The following is a 12,942-nucleotide window of genomic DNA, read 5'->3' as shown; positions in this document are numbered from 1 at the left end:
CATTAGGGTGTTTTTTTTTAAAGAAATCCTTCCAGTCGATCTCCAATGGGTTGATGAGCGTGTGCTCAGTGCGAGTCATTGATCTCAGCATCAGGCAGCAGATCTGCTCTCTCTGCAGGGTCACCACTTTCCCAGATTCACACAGAGCTCTGAGAGGCTCCCTCCATCACCCCCCCAGTCCTCCACCTGGTCCCCTGAGACCTAACCATTGTCCCCCGGGCATTAAGAGCAGTAAGTGTGCTGCCTCCCTCATTGTCTCACCCAGCTCTCTGATTGGTCGGGACTGTGGGAACCTCAGAGTAGACCGAGACCCACACATTGATATGGAGATGTGTGAGTATAAATAGGAGGGATGAAGCCAGCAGAGATCAGATCCTCTCTACAGAGACCTCTACAGCACAGAGATCCACACATGGCTCCTACAATCACTGCAGCAAGGACCAGTTCTCAGGAGCACCTGCCTCTGACCCACAAGGTAAACTCAAGATCCAACAAGCTTTACGTGTTGTCATCGAGACGTGGTCTTTCTTCATGCTGACTCTGGCCTCCACAACAAGTTGACTAATGACCTGGTTCTTCTTTCTGCAGCTCAGGAAGCCTCTGGTGGAGAAGTTACGCAGAGAGAGAATCAACAGCAGCATTGAGCAGCTCAAGTCTCTCCTGGATCCAGAGTTCCTCAAACAGCAGCCAGACTCCAAGCTGGAGAAAGCAGACATCCTGGAGATGACCGTTTGTGTCCTGAGACGACTGCAGCAGCAGAATCATCAAGCTGTGGACTCAGCAGCTGTTGGACAGGGCTACTCCAGATGTGTCCAAGAGGTGACCCACTTCCTGTGTGAGGAGCAGGTGAAGACACAGTCCCAGAGAAGACTGCTGAACCACTTCAACAAGCTGCAGTCTTCCTGTGAGAAGAACCTGAGAGACGCTGACTTCTCTCCTCTGAGCTCCTCAGTCCAGACCAGCATCAGCAAAGACAAGAGTCCAGTGAGCAGCGCCCCCTGGAGGCCGTGGTAGACTCCTGAGGACTTGTTCAAAGGCTGAGCTCTGAAGTGAGAGGAACATCTGTGCTGTCGTACTTTAAACCTCCTCCTAGGAAGAGTTGTTGCACATGTTACTGTTCACCTTTCGTAAAGGTCACATTCTGATGGTCTGTGATATTTGCAGGTTCGCTACTACTTTGTATGTCAAAGATTTAGTCACTTATTCCAGCTGTTACTCTGTGAAGTGAAGCTCATCGTTCCCCATGGGAATGCCTTCCATTAATTCAAAATTACTTCAAGGGAATACTCTATTGATATTTCACATTTTTTTGGAAATATTTTTATTCAATCTTGTTTCTGTGAAAATATTGAGATTAGTATTCTATGAATATTAAATTGTTTTGTATTTATTCATGAATACAATAAGTGTTTAGCCAGTATTGCCCAGAATGATCACAACTGCTTTTAAGTCCTATAAGTCTGAGTTTTATATTAAGAATCATTCTCTGAGGACATTTGCATAGCTACTCTTTTGTAGCCCTTTCTTGTTTTTTATGTCCTCGATTAACTTTTTACTCTGTAAAAGATAATTGACCCATCTTGGGTTTTAAATATTTCTGTCATGTTACCAACATTTTTGTTGTTTTTAATGTGAAAATGATTATCTTTGAATTATTTCTCTCTCAGTGTAAGAGAGTTCACTGTGTTTTTGTAACAAATACTGAAGCTGTTTACTGGTAATCTACTGAGTACAGTGCCTTTACCCACACGTTTCCACTGTGATGCATCATCACCACTAGTGCCTCCATGATGTGACTCATTCAAGATCTTTGAATAAAAAAACATCAACTGAATATTGAGCATTGTTTTATTTGGTCATTATCAACATTGTCTGATTTCTGTTATTTATTGGGTTTTATTGTGCTGTGCACACCAGTCAATGGTATACTGCAGAATCTCATATATCTATTATGGATGAGCAGTACTCCCTAGTGATTACTTGCTGTATGTGCACCTCAAACACGGGAGTACGTGCACTGTTGTAGAAGTGAAGACCTCTCATTCCACATTGTCACCAAGTATCACATTTACTTACTTTATCAGCGCGTTCCAACATTTCATTCTCTTCTTAATTGTATCATCAAATATGAATATTTATAAAGCAAATCTATTATTTGAGAGAAGTGCAGGCTAACGTAGTTGTTACTACCTAATGATAATTTCCTTTGAGAAGTTAAATAATAAAGTTGATTTAGTAAAAATGTACGAGTTATTTATTTATTTTCTCGCCTATAGCTGCCACAAATTCAAAGAATTACAATGAGCAATACAAAATAAAACCTCATCATCCATCGTTACATCAAAATATATTAAGCAATATTAAGCAACCTTGGACTAACCACCTAGTTAGTTGTAAATCATGACAATTTAGAGATAAAAACACACCATGAACAACTCTTCTGAGTTATTAACCAATTCCAATCTATTTTTCAGATGTCAATCAAGTGCTTTAAACGAGTTTAAGCAAACGTCTTTTGTTGACTGACGCGCCTCGGGGTGCACGCGCACGTTCGTGCGGCGCGCACGCACGCACGTAGCGTCAGATCCTCGCCGACCATGGCGGAATGTGGCGAACTACACAGCGGCTCGAGAAGACACACCATGGATAAAAGCATCACTCTCCCGCCCGACGAAATATTCCGCAACTTGGAAAACGCCAAGCGGTTCGCGATAGACATCGGTAAAGTTTACCCGGAAGTACAAACGCGTCGCCTGCTTATTGAGCCCCTTTTCGTCCCCGAGCTGCTACGCCGCAGCCCGATGCTGCGCCAACGCATGACTTCCGGTGGCAGTAAACAACACGAAGCTAACGTTAGCCGCTTGGAATCAGTGTGTAGTCCGAGGCCGTTTTAGTTTGTTAGTGGTGTGAGCCTTCAAGGTGGTTTCGGAAGAACCTTTTTAGCGCATGAAACGGATGTTTACGCGGAAAAAAAACAAATAGCTGACCAACTTTGACAAGTGCAGCAGCCCTGGTGTTATCTGCTAGCTAGCTGGTGTTACGGTTTTGATCGTCTCTGGTTAACTAACGTTAGTTCACGCCACAGTTTCACGGTTCACGAGGTTTAGTTAGATTAGTATTCCCGATGGTCGCTCGTTTAGCTTCTCATTATCCGTTTTATTATTCCAACAGGGGGATCTCTCACTAAGCTCGCCTATTACTCAACAGTCCAACACAAGGTGGCCAAAGTGCGATCTTTCGACCACACTGCAAAGGTGAAACACCCTTTTCTGTCTCATCAGCTCCTCTTAACACCTGTGATGTGCTGGCTTATGTGTCGGCGTGCATTTGTCTCTGAGCACAATGCCTCGTAACTTATGCCTAACCATCCCTCCTGTGGGTTTCCCCCTCCTCTGTGGCCCCAGGAGGCCACCAGCGACGAGCTGTATGAAATATCTATGCAGGAGGAGGTCACTGCGCGGCTGCACTTCATCAAGTTTGAAAACGCCTACATCGAGACGTGCTTGGACTTCGTCAGAGACCACCTGGTCAACACGGACACCAAAGTGATCAAAGCCACAGGTGGAGGGGCGCACAAGTTCAAAGAACTCATCGAGAGGAAACTGGGCCTCAGGTGAGAGTTCAGGCCTTCAGCAGAATCCGAATCGTTGTGCAGACTCAAACACGACGGAGGGGAGGAGGCAGGACTCGGGATGTATTCCAGATGATTAAGATGGAATAAACAATGCTGCTCTCTTCTGGCTCCGTCGCTTTCCACTTCATTCAAAGAGTATCCATTGTGAAGCGTAACCGGCGCGTTGTTTGCTGACTCAGCATCGCGTTTGTAAAGCTTTCCAGTTAAATGAGAGTCCAAAAAATGTAGCCGCAAGGAGGGGAGCGAATAGATGAAAGCAGCTTTGACGAGATTTGACATTATACTTAATCATTGACCCGATAGAGGACAAACCAGCCAGGCTCCTTCTCTCTGGATACATTTCACACATTTGGCTAACGACGATGCAATCTAACGGCGTTTTTCCCCTCCATGCGTTGGCTGTGGCAGGGTGGACAAAGAGGACGAGATGACCTGTCTCATCAAGGGCTGTAACTTTGTGCTGAGGAACATACCGCACGAGGCCTTCGTGTACGCCAAGCACGCCGACTCCGAGTTCCGCTTCCAGACGACTCAGCCCGACATCTTCCCGTACCTGCTCGTCAACATCGGCTCCGGAGTGTCCATCGTCAAGGTAATAAGGACAAGTACTCCTGCCTGTTGGATTATTCAAGGATTCACTTCAGGGTGCAGTGTCAGTAGTTGTGTGGATAATCCGCCGGCTTTTTTTTATTTATCGTAGAGGCCTGAACACCTTCTGGTTTTATCCCCTTCTCTCCGTCTCCAACAGGTCGAATCAGAGGACAAATTTGAGCGAATAGGAGGAAGCTCGATAGGCGGAGGGACGTTCTGGGGCCTCGGCGCGCTGCTCACCAAAACAAAGGCACCCTAATGACTCAATGCTCCGGTTTTCCTGCCAGGCTGTTTGAAGTCAACCTGTAAAGAACTTTTTTTTGTCTTTTCCCTGCAGAGGTTTGACGAGCTGCTCCAGTTGGCCTCAAAAGGGCAGCACACGAGCGTCGATATGCTCGTCAAAGACATCTACGGAGGGTCTTACGGGTCTTTGGGCTTGACCGGAGATCTCATCGCGAGCAGTTTTGGAAAATCTGCGACTGCTGACAAAGGTGACGCATGGGTCCATTGAAACAGCCACCGAAGAGGAGTCCCTTTGTGTCTTTGTTGCAGCGAGTAGATGTTCAGGGGACACCTCGGTTTTGTGATGTTTGGCATGTGACTCTGTTCCCGAGTAGGAGGGTTCTCTAAGGAAGACATGGCCAAGAGCTTACTGCATATGATCAGCAACGACATCGGGCAGCTGGCCTGTCTCTACGCCAAACTGCACAGCCTGTCCCGGGTGTACTTCGGCGGCTTCTTCATCAGAGGACACCCCGTCACGATGCACACAATCACCTACAGCATCAACTTCTTTACCAAGGCAAGGCCCATCGAAACGGGCTGAACGAGTCTCGTCCCCTGGGCGCAGCTCAATTCAATTCACCCACGGCCGAGTTGTGTCCCAACCGTCTGTTTTTGGTCTGTAGGGTGAAGTTCAGGCCTTGTTCCTAAGACACGAAGGATATCTCGGAGCCATTGGAGCATTCCTTAAAGGGGCCGAGGAGGACAGTAAGGGAAAACATTTTGTCCTCGATTTAGTGTCGTCAGAGTTCATATGTTGATAGATACTAGGCTATATGTGAGGTATTTTCAGTTTGTCTTTGATTAGAAACAACTTTGGTGATCACTGTGGTTTTCACAAACGTCAGGCAAGGGCCTGACCTAAAACTCATGCACAAGGGAGAATAAAATCCCTCAACTGAACCACTAGGTTGTCATTTACATGAACACATTTACTTAATAGTTAATTAATAACTCGATTGATTGTGATAAGAGAAACCTAGGAGACCAAAGTGCATATGAAAAGACCCAAAGCGTAAACAATGCTAGGAATCTCTTTGGTTCAAATGATTCCTGTGGCCGTGTCCCTGTAGATCCGAACCAGTACAGCTGGGGGGAGAATTACGCGGGCAGCTCGGGCCTGATGAGCGTCTCTCCGGACATGAACCCCATGCAGCGAGCTCGCAGTGGGACGGTGAGTCCGCAGAGGAAGCACAGCGGGATCAGAACCAGCACGCGAACCTCACGTTTTCACTCTGCTGCCGGGTCATTGGTTTCCCCCCCCCTTCCCAACCCCCTTTTTCTTCCAGAAATCATCAAATCATGCATTCATTGCATTTCTTTTAATTTGATATCTTCTATCGACATGATCATTTATTAATCCTTTTTTTTTTTTTTTTTTCATTTCCTGTCCACACCCTCCTCTGTCTACTTCACCCTCTCCTTCAGTTCCCAGTAAGTATCTGTCTGCATCGCTGGCGTGCTCTGGTCTGATAACTGCTCAACGTATCTAAGTCATGAGACATATGGCGCTTCGTGGTTTTTCTTAACTTGCCTTTGACTTCACTCTAAGTTTTGCCGTTAAAAGGAACTGTAGCGCCGTGCGTCCCGATTGTGTGCGTTCATCAGCGAGTCAGACCGCGCGGCCTCTGCTCCTTCCCCCCCGCTGCGCAGTTCGACATGTTGGAGATGGACCGCCTGGAGAGGAAGCTGGTGAACCTGCCTCTGCTGCAGGACGCCTCGTCCTACATCCCCGACACCGTGGACCTGACGGAGGACGCGCTCGCCCGCGAATACTGGCTGTTCTGCTTCGAGGAGGCCCTCGACGGGGTAGGACGGGGGGGGGGGGGGCTCTGATCTGTAGTTAAAAAAATAGATAAATAGAAGTCAATGAGGTGGCTTTAAACGAGTCATCTGTATATTTATACGAGTCATATATGTGTATATATCATTTTGATGATTATGGCTATATATTATATATATATATATATATATATATATAATATATATTCATATCATATAGTCATATTCTAATTTTTTGAGTTTCACCTGTGTATGTGTGTATGTATATGTGTATGTTTTCTTGTCACCAACATGTCTGACTGGTTCTGTTCTTATTTGTATTTTTCCGGAGTAGGTGGTCAAGCGAGCTTTGGCGAGTCAGCCCGACATTCCCGAGGCGGCGGAGCGAGCGGAGAAGTTCCGGCAGAAATACCGCCACAAGCTTCAGACCCTCCGCCACCAGCCTTTGTGAGGACTGCTTTTCATTCATTTGCATGCGGGGCTAATCGGGTTGACCCCCTCCCCCCCCCCCACGCGGGTTGCTTCCAGTAGGCCGAGCCTCTTTTATTCACTGCAGGTATTGGTTTTCGGGCCTTTGCGCCTGCTGATGTTAATGAACATGGGAAGTCCCGTTAGCCGCGCCGGTTCCAGTAAAAGTCCAATGGCGCCGTGACGGTTTCTCCTCTTCTCGCCACAGCGCCTACGGATCCCTCACCGTCAGAAGCCTGTTGGACACGAGGGAACACTGTTTGAACGAGTTCAACTTCCCCGATCCCTACTCGAAGGTCCGGGCCCGGCTCCTTTTTCCCGCCCCCCTTGGTTGTCGTCCTCTGTGTCTTGCCGCTCATCTCCGTCCCGTCTCTCCTCCGCGCTGCAGATCAAACAGAGGGAGAACGACGCGGCGCTCAAGTACTACCAGAAGGCGGTGCAGGCCCTGGAGGCGCTGAGCTGGGAGGAGAGGCAGTTCGCCCTGGTCCGGGGGGTCCTGGCCGGGAACGTCTTCGACTGGGGGGCCAAGGCCGTGTCAGAGTGAGCGCCGCTACATCGCGTCGTGTTTCGTCCCGGTGTTTCCCTTCATTTATCATTTCAAACATTTTATCGGCCGACCTGGAAAGTCTTTCGTGAGATTAACCGCCGGTTTTATTATTCGTTTCACGCTGTAATCCAAGCGTTTGTTTTGCCGTTGTGCAGCGTACTCGAGTCTGACCCGGAGTTCGGGTTTGAGCAGGCCAAGCGACAGTTGGAAGGTACCAAAGTATTTCCCTTTGCTCTTGGATTCTTTGGCTGGTGGGATTTCTTTTGAGTGACTCTTTTCTTTCTCTCCCCCAGAGCGGCCGTGGCTTGTGGATTCCTACGACCAGTGGTTTGAGAGGCTAAAGGTGAGGTTCTGTCTCCTCTCAGAGGCCTTTCTGCGTCGCGTGCTCTTGATGACGAGTGCTTGAATACGACCCCTCCTGTTTTGTTTTTTTTCTCTTGCAGGGTCCGCCTCATAAGTGTGCCTTGTTTTTCGTAGATAATAGCGGAGTAGACATCATTCTAGGTGTGATGCCTTTTGTCCGAGAGCTTCTCTCTCGAGGAACGGAGGTAAGAAACTAGACATCCTTTCAAAAAAAAAAAAAAAAGAGATGCTTACGGATTCCCAATTGAAATGAGGAAAACAGCGTTGCGGCATGGTGACCATCTTACAGCAAACGTGTCTGCTCTCCACGCTTCTATTGTCCTGCTGATCCAACTCCTCTGTGTCCTCAGGTCGTTTTGGCCAGCAACTCCAGTCCGGCTCTGAACGACGTAACGAACGGTGAGCTGCAGATACTGGCCGAAAGCATCGCCGCCATGGATCCAGTGATTCAGTGAGTGTTCACGCGTCCTATCGGCTTTGTATCCTCATCGTCATCATCATCGTCATCATCATGTCCCACCCGAGAAGCCTTTGATAAAGAGGCCGGTGCTGTGCTTCCTGCTCAGGGCTGCTCTGAGGGACGACAGGTTGACGTTGGTCCAAAGTGGTTCCAGCTCTCCCTGCCTGGATCTGAGGTTGGTTTATTTTACACGTAGACCTTTCTAAAAGGAGCAATATTCCCGCCTGGCGTGTCTAGAATTCATCGCCCCCTCCCCCCCCCCCCCCCCCCCCCCACACAGTCGCCTGGACAAAGTGCTGGCGATGGTGGTGCGCGAGCGGAAGACGGACCTGGTGATCATCGAGGGGATGGGCCGCGCCATCCACACCAACTACTACGCCATGCTCAGCTGCGAGAGCCTCAAGATGGCCGTCATCAAGAACTCGTGGCTGGCGGACCGCCTGGGCGGGAAGCTGTTCAGCGTGGTCTTCAAGTACGAGGTGCCGGCGGCGGGCGGCGAGGTGCCGGCGGCGGGCGGCGACTCGCCGGCGGCGCTGACGCCCTCGTGAGCGCACGGAACAGACGGGGCTCGGGGTCGCGTTGTTTGAAGGGTGATCGCCGGCGGGGGGTGCGGGGGGTGTATGATTTTAAAAACGGCGTGGATTTTCAGTTGCTTTTCTCGCTGGTTCGATGTCACTTAGCTCGCCGCAGTCGTTTGCTGACTGTTGGGACGGATGACATCATCATCATCATCATCATCATCAGCGAGCGGGAAACGGATGAGAAACACTCATTTTTCATCCGTTGTCGGCGTGCAGCGGCGCGTGGACCCGTTGGATGTGAGACTCTTTTCACTCGAGTCGATTGGGGGGGAGGAAAAAAAAAAAAAGCACACAAACATCCACAGAAGTCTCCTGCTTATTTTCTGATTGAATTGAGATTGATAAATGAATCCCTTGTGTCCCGTAGGAGAAGCAGAGCTTTGTCACTAAGTCAGTGGGTGGAGGTCCTCCACCAGGTGGCAGTGTTCCACTGTCACATAGTGGTCTTTTTTTAAAATCATGGTTCCTCAAGTCTTTGCCACGGTGCTTCGTGAGCAAATGAACGCTGCACATTTCAGGTTTAAGACTGCACGAATCTGGCGTGTACAAGTACGCGCTGAGATCCGTCCACCAAGAAAAAAGGCATCTGCTTGGAAGCAATAATGAAGCAGCAGCTATTTGTAATAAACAAAACGTGAGAAGTTGCTGAATGTTTTGGCGCCAAACATCAGGCGGGATGTCATTTAAAAGAAAGTTGCTTGACATCAGATTGTAATATTGTATTTGGCATATGTACATACATTATGTGATAGGTGTGTGTGTGTGTGTGTGTGTATATAATACACACATTTATAAAATGAACTGATCACTTATGCACACAGAGCACGTGTGTATTATTCTCCTGACAATCGATTTTAATTAAACTGTGAAAACTTCTTGATTTAGTTTTATGTGCGTGTGTCTTCATTTCTCACTGCATGTATTAGTGGGGGGGGGGGGGTTGCCCTATATATATTACACTTAAAAAAAAAAAAACTCTGAAGTTTGAAGCCCAACGTGCCCCCGGCAGCCCCCTGGTACGCGCCGGTTGATGCCTGCTGTGGAGATGAGGGCTGAAAATGCATGAGGAGGCCTGGCAGGGGGTCCTTCTGCTTCTCCTCTGGCTCATCACTCTGCACTGCACACACACACACACACACACACACACACACCAGGCAGCCTGTCGCCATCGCTGTGCCTCCCAACTTTGGACCAGAAGTGTCGGCGCTGCAGACCTTTGGGGTCTCTTAACGCCCTGAGAAGAACACAGTGCAGCATTGACTGCGACTGTTTGCATAACACTAATTACTGTAGTTACAGTAAACAAGCGTTTGAAAAGACGTGCTGTTATTTCTCAAGCTTTGAATTCAACGCACAGTGGCTGAACCCTTTGTGCCACCGGAGGAACAATAACATCAATTTGATGGGTCACGTGACCCCCGGGACGCACAATGCGGCACTTTGTCGTGTCCCTGCTTCTCTGACACGTGTAGTAAGCACAGTGAGTTCCTCGGGTCTGCTGGGTCATTCCTACCTGCTTCCTAATGTTGTGTGAGCGTCGTCCACATTTTACGAAGAAGTCGACGTGTGATGCTTCTCTGGAGGCCTCCGTGAGACATGACTGAATCAAAAGTCAAGTATTGGTTTCGGTTTGAGGTTTAAAAACTTTGGAAGATGAATAACGGAGCAGAGATGGTAAAACACTGGGTTCTGTGGCGAGAGATTAAGACAGAGATTCTTTCATGAGGGTTTAAATAACAACGTGCGTCTTCTAGCATAGTCGATGTCCTCTGGGGACATTTTAAAAACAGTGTCTCCCAACCCTTTCAGTTGATTTTTACCTGATGTCTTAACATTCAGGTAAAAATAGATGGTGCACCGAGGAGAGTCGCAGCTTCTCTCTTTAATCTCTTCGTCTTCGTCTTCTCGCAGGTTTTTCGCGCTCGTCCTCAGCAGGGGGCCCGCTGGGCTGATGCGACGGATCCGGGGGTTGTCGTGACGTGCAGTCGGCCCATTGTTATCTGCCTGGGTGGGGCTGACTGATCCCCCCCCCCCCGTCATCCACCCGCAGATAGAGAGAACCTGGGCTTCCCTGCAGGGGAGCAATGCTGAGGGAACGCACTTTGATTCCAGCATGTGACACTGACTCCCAGGGGGAGGGGGGGGGGGGGGCACGTGGGGTTGGGGGGACGTCTATACAGGCCGCTACAGGGATCCTTTCAAGTGCCAACTTGAACTTTAAAGGAGCTTCTGAGATCTTTGCTCAAACTTTCCCGTCACAGACTGCGAAGCGCGAAGCGATGCGTGGAGATCCGTGTGTGTGTGTGTGTGTGTGTGTGTGTTTGTTCACTGTGAATATACTATAAAAACATGTATTATATGTGTGTAACAGAGTCAAATAATCCCACAGTGCAGAAGTGCATGAGGCTTCATATCTTCCTGCTGCAGAGGGGCCCCCCCGTGTCACACCCGTACGTCACCATTGTTTTGTGGTCCCACCAAATGAGGCCAGAGCTGGTTTCATTGGGCTCAATAACACGCTAACATGCTTTCATTTCTCCTTTTTTTGTTTTTGCTTCGGGTCGGGGACAAGAAGACACAAGAAAACGAAAACGTCCTGAATGTCAAGCAAGGTCCCTCGAGTGGTTCATGCGCAACAGGCCGACTCTGCGAGACCAAGACGCAGAGCGGGCCGCCATTCCAAACGCAGGTGGGACGCTTCACTTCACAGGGGCGTGGGCCCGATCGGGCCTTTCGGCCGATGCTGCGGATGAAGGACGGAATTCACACAAAGAACACGCACACACCGTTATTTCAGTGAGCTTTCTGGTCACTGAAATAAGGTTTGTGTTCCTGGTTGGACCGCAAGTTGCATTGTGGGTAATGCAGGCCCCTTGTTCTGATTTGATATCTCTTGAGGTGTGCGAATGAACAAAGGTCTGAGACTGAATCTTTGGTTTCATGTTTAGTCCTTTATTTAAAAACTAAGGGCTGCAGAGAAGAAGAATGACTCCTGATTCCTTCCTTCCTCCTTCCTTCATCTCGTCCTCTCACTCCAACGCTCAGGTGCCACTAACAATGCACCAAGACAACTGCTGCTCGCTGGGACAAGCCCCTGCAACCTCTCACGCGAACGCGCAGTCGGCAGCGCGCACACTCGGAGCAGGTGGTGCCTCTCCTCCTCCTCCTCCTCCTCATAAGAGGCAGGAGGTCCGGATGCTCGGCACATCGCGGTGGTGCACGGAGAGCGGATCCGTCAGCCTGCTGCAGCCGAAGGACTGAGCCGCTGTGCGAGCTGTAAACAACAACAACAACAACAACAACGAGAGAGAACAACAACAACAAACAATCGAAGAAACGAACAAGCAGACGGCTGAGGAGGACTTCTTCCCATCCGCGCTGATCCCGGGGTAAGTTCCGGGTCTTTGCAGAACGCGGACCCGCCGTGGTTCGATGCTCCTGGTGGGGGGGCGTGAAGTAGTGATCGTTGGGGTCATGTTAGATTATTTTATGTGGTCCTGCAGCTTCACATAAACAGGTTTTACTACAAGTAAAACGCGCTGAACCGCGAGGTTTTTTAGGATTTCCACCCGCGCGTAAAACGCACCAATGTCGCATCTTAATAATTTCATTTAAGTCAAAAAAACTAAATTAATGCAAATGTTTTCTCCCCCGGTTTCACTCAAAATATGTGTTCTTACGTTTTAAAACACAAATTCGCGATTTGATGGCGGAAAACCCGGTGATCACATTAACTTTTGCTGTTTCATTGCCGCTGTCAGGCTTTTAAATCAAGTCAACGTTGCCGAGGAATTCCTCTCAGCGAATGGTGAGGAAAAACCAGAAATGATTGCAGCCATTATGCCTCCTTGACAGGGTGCGCGTGTGCGTGCGCGTGCGGGTGCGCGGGGGGGGGGGGGCAAAGGGAGGCAGGGAGATTAAAGTTGGGAGTCTCAGCGTGACACTGTGAAATTAAAATTGCAACGCGGTTGCTTAGGAGCGATGTCTGTGGACTCATCCAGGAGGGGGAGATAATTAGCAGCAGGTCAATCAGCAGGGAAGCATGAGAGGGATCATCAGAGTGAGCAGGGACCCCCCCCCCCCCAGTGAGTCGACCCGGGGGCCCAAACAAAAGCCCACGCTCGCTAATAACTGAATCATATGAAGGAGAGACGGGGACCCGAGGACATCGTTTGATGCTCAAGTGGAAATGAGTTGTGTGATTTTCCAGAACAACGTGTCTGTTTGATGGCAG

The 12,942-nt window shown here is 49.0% G+C and overlaps 3 protein-coding genes across 3 annotated transcripts in view; all 3 read left to right on the top strand.

Moving 5' to 3' along the window:
* Positions 1-337: 337 nt before the first annotated feature.
* On the top strand, positions 338-1,259 carry LOC119194002 (transcription factor HES-5-like). Its single transcript, XM_037447980.2, has 2 exons — positions 338-475; positions 589-1,259. Exons 1-2 carry the CDS (start codon positions 353-355, stop codon positions 1,012-1,014), a joined length of 549 nt encoding a protein of 182 aa, XP_037303877.2. The 5' UTR covers positions 338-352; the 3' UTR covers positions 1,015-1,259.
* Positions 1,260-2,568: 1,309 nt separating this feature from the next.
* pank4 (pantothenate kinase 4 (inactive)) lies at positions 2,569-9,583 on the top strand. Its single transcript, XM_037447955.2, has 19 exons — positions 2,569-2,721; positions 3,172-3,254; positions 3,405-3,613; positions 4,043-4,226; positions 4,383-4,475; positions 4,563-4,716; positions 4,843-5,027; positions 5,134-5,215; positions 5,581-5,681; positions 6,161-6,316; positions 6,624-6,736; positions 6,966-7,053; positions 7,146-7,297; positions 7,460-7,515; positions 7,598-7,647; positions 7,748-7,852; positions 8,018-8,118; positions 8,234-8,302; positions 8,408-9,583. The coding sequence occupies exons 1-19, from the start codon at positions 2,598-2,600 to the stop codon at positions 8,673-8,675; spliced, it is 2,373 nt and encodes a 790-aa protein (XP_037303852.2). The 5' UTR covers positions 2,569-2,597; the 3' UTR covers positions 8,676-9,583.
* Positions 9,584-11,643: 2,060 nt separating this feature from the next.
* The window catches only part of draxina (dorsal inhibitory axon guidance protein a), a 9,056-nt gene continuing 7,757 nt past the window's right edge, over positions 11,644-12,942 (top strand). The window contains exon 1 of the mRNA XM_037447964.2: positions 11,644-12,097. The gene's annotated coding sequence lies outside the window, so the exon portion shown is untranslated. The remainder of the gene's footprint in view (positions 12,098-12,942) is intronic.

Source organism: Pungitius pungitius, chromosome 8 (assembly GCF_949316345.1).
Source record: "Pungitius pungitius chromosome 8, fPunPun2.1, whole genome shotgun sequence".
Taxonomy (NCBI): domain Eukaryota; kingdom Metazoa; phylum Chordata; class Actinopteri; order Perciformes; family Gasterosteidae; genus Pungitius; species Pungitius pungitius.
Note: the sequence above shows the minus strand (reverse complement) of the source record. Positions and strands in the feature narration are given on the sequence as shown.

Bases quoted from the DNA above. Each gene is read 5' to 3' on its own strand.
- pank4 (XM_037447955.2), top strand. From the start codon at position 2,598: ATGGCGGAATGTGGCGAACTACACAGCGGCTCGAGAAGACACACCATG. The intron at 4,227-4,382 runs GTAATAAGGACA...CGTCTCCAACAG, and splicing joins CCGGAGTGTCCATCGTCAAG to GTCGAATCAGAGGACAAATT. The intron at 6,737-6,965 runs GTGAGGACTGCT...TTCTCGCCACAG, and splicing joins ACCCTCCGCCACCAGCCTTT to CGCCTACGGATCCCTCACCG.
- LOC119194002 (XM_037447980.2), top strand. From the start codon at position 353: ATGAAGCCAGCAGAGATCAGATCCTCTCTACAGAGACCTCTACAGCAC. The intron at 476-588 runs GTAAACTCAAGA...TTCTTTCTGCAG, and splicing joins ACCTGCCTCTGACCCACAAG to CTCAGGAAGCCTCTGGTGGA.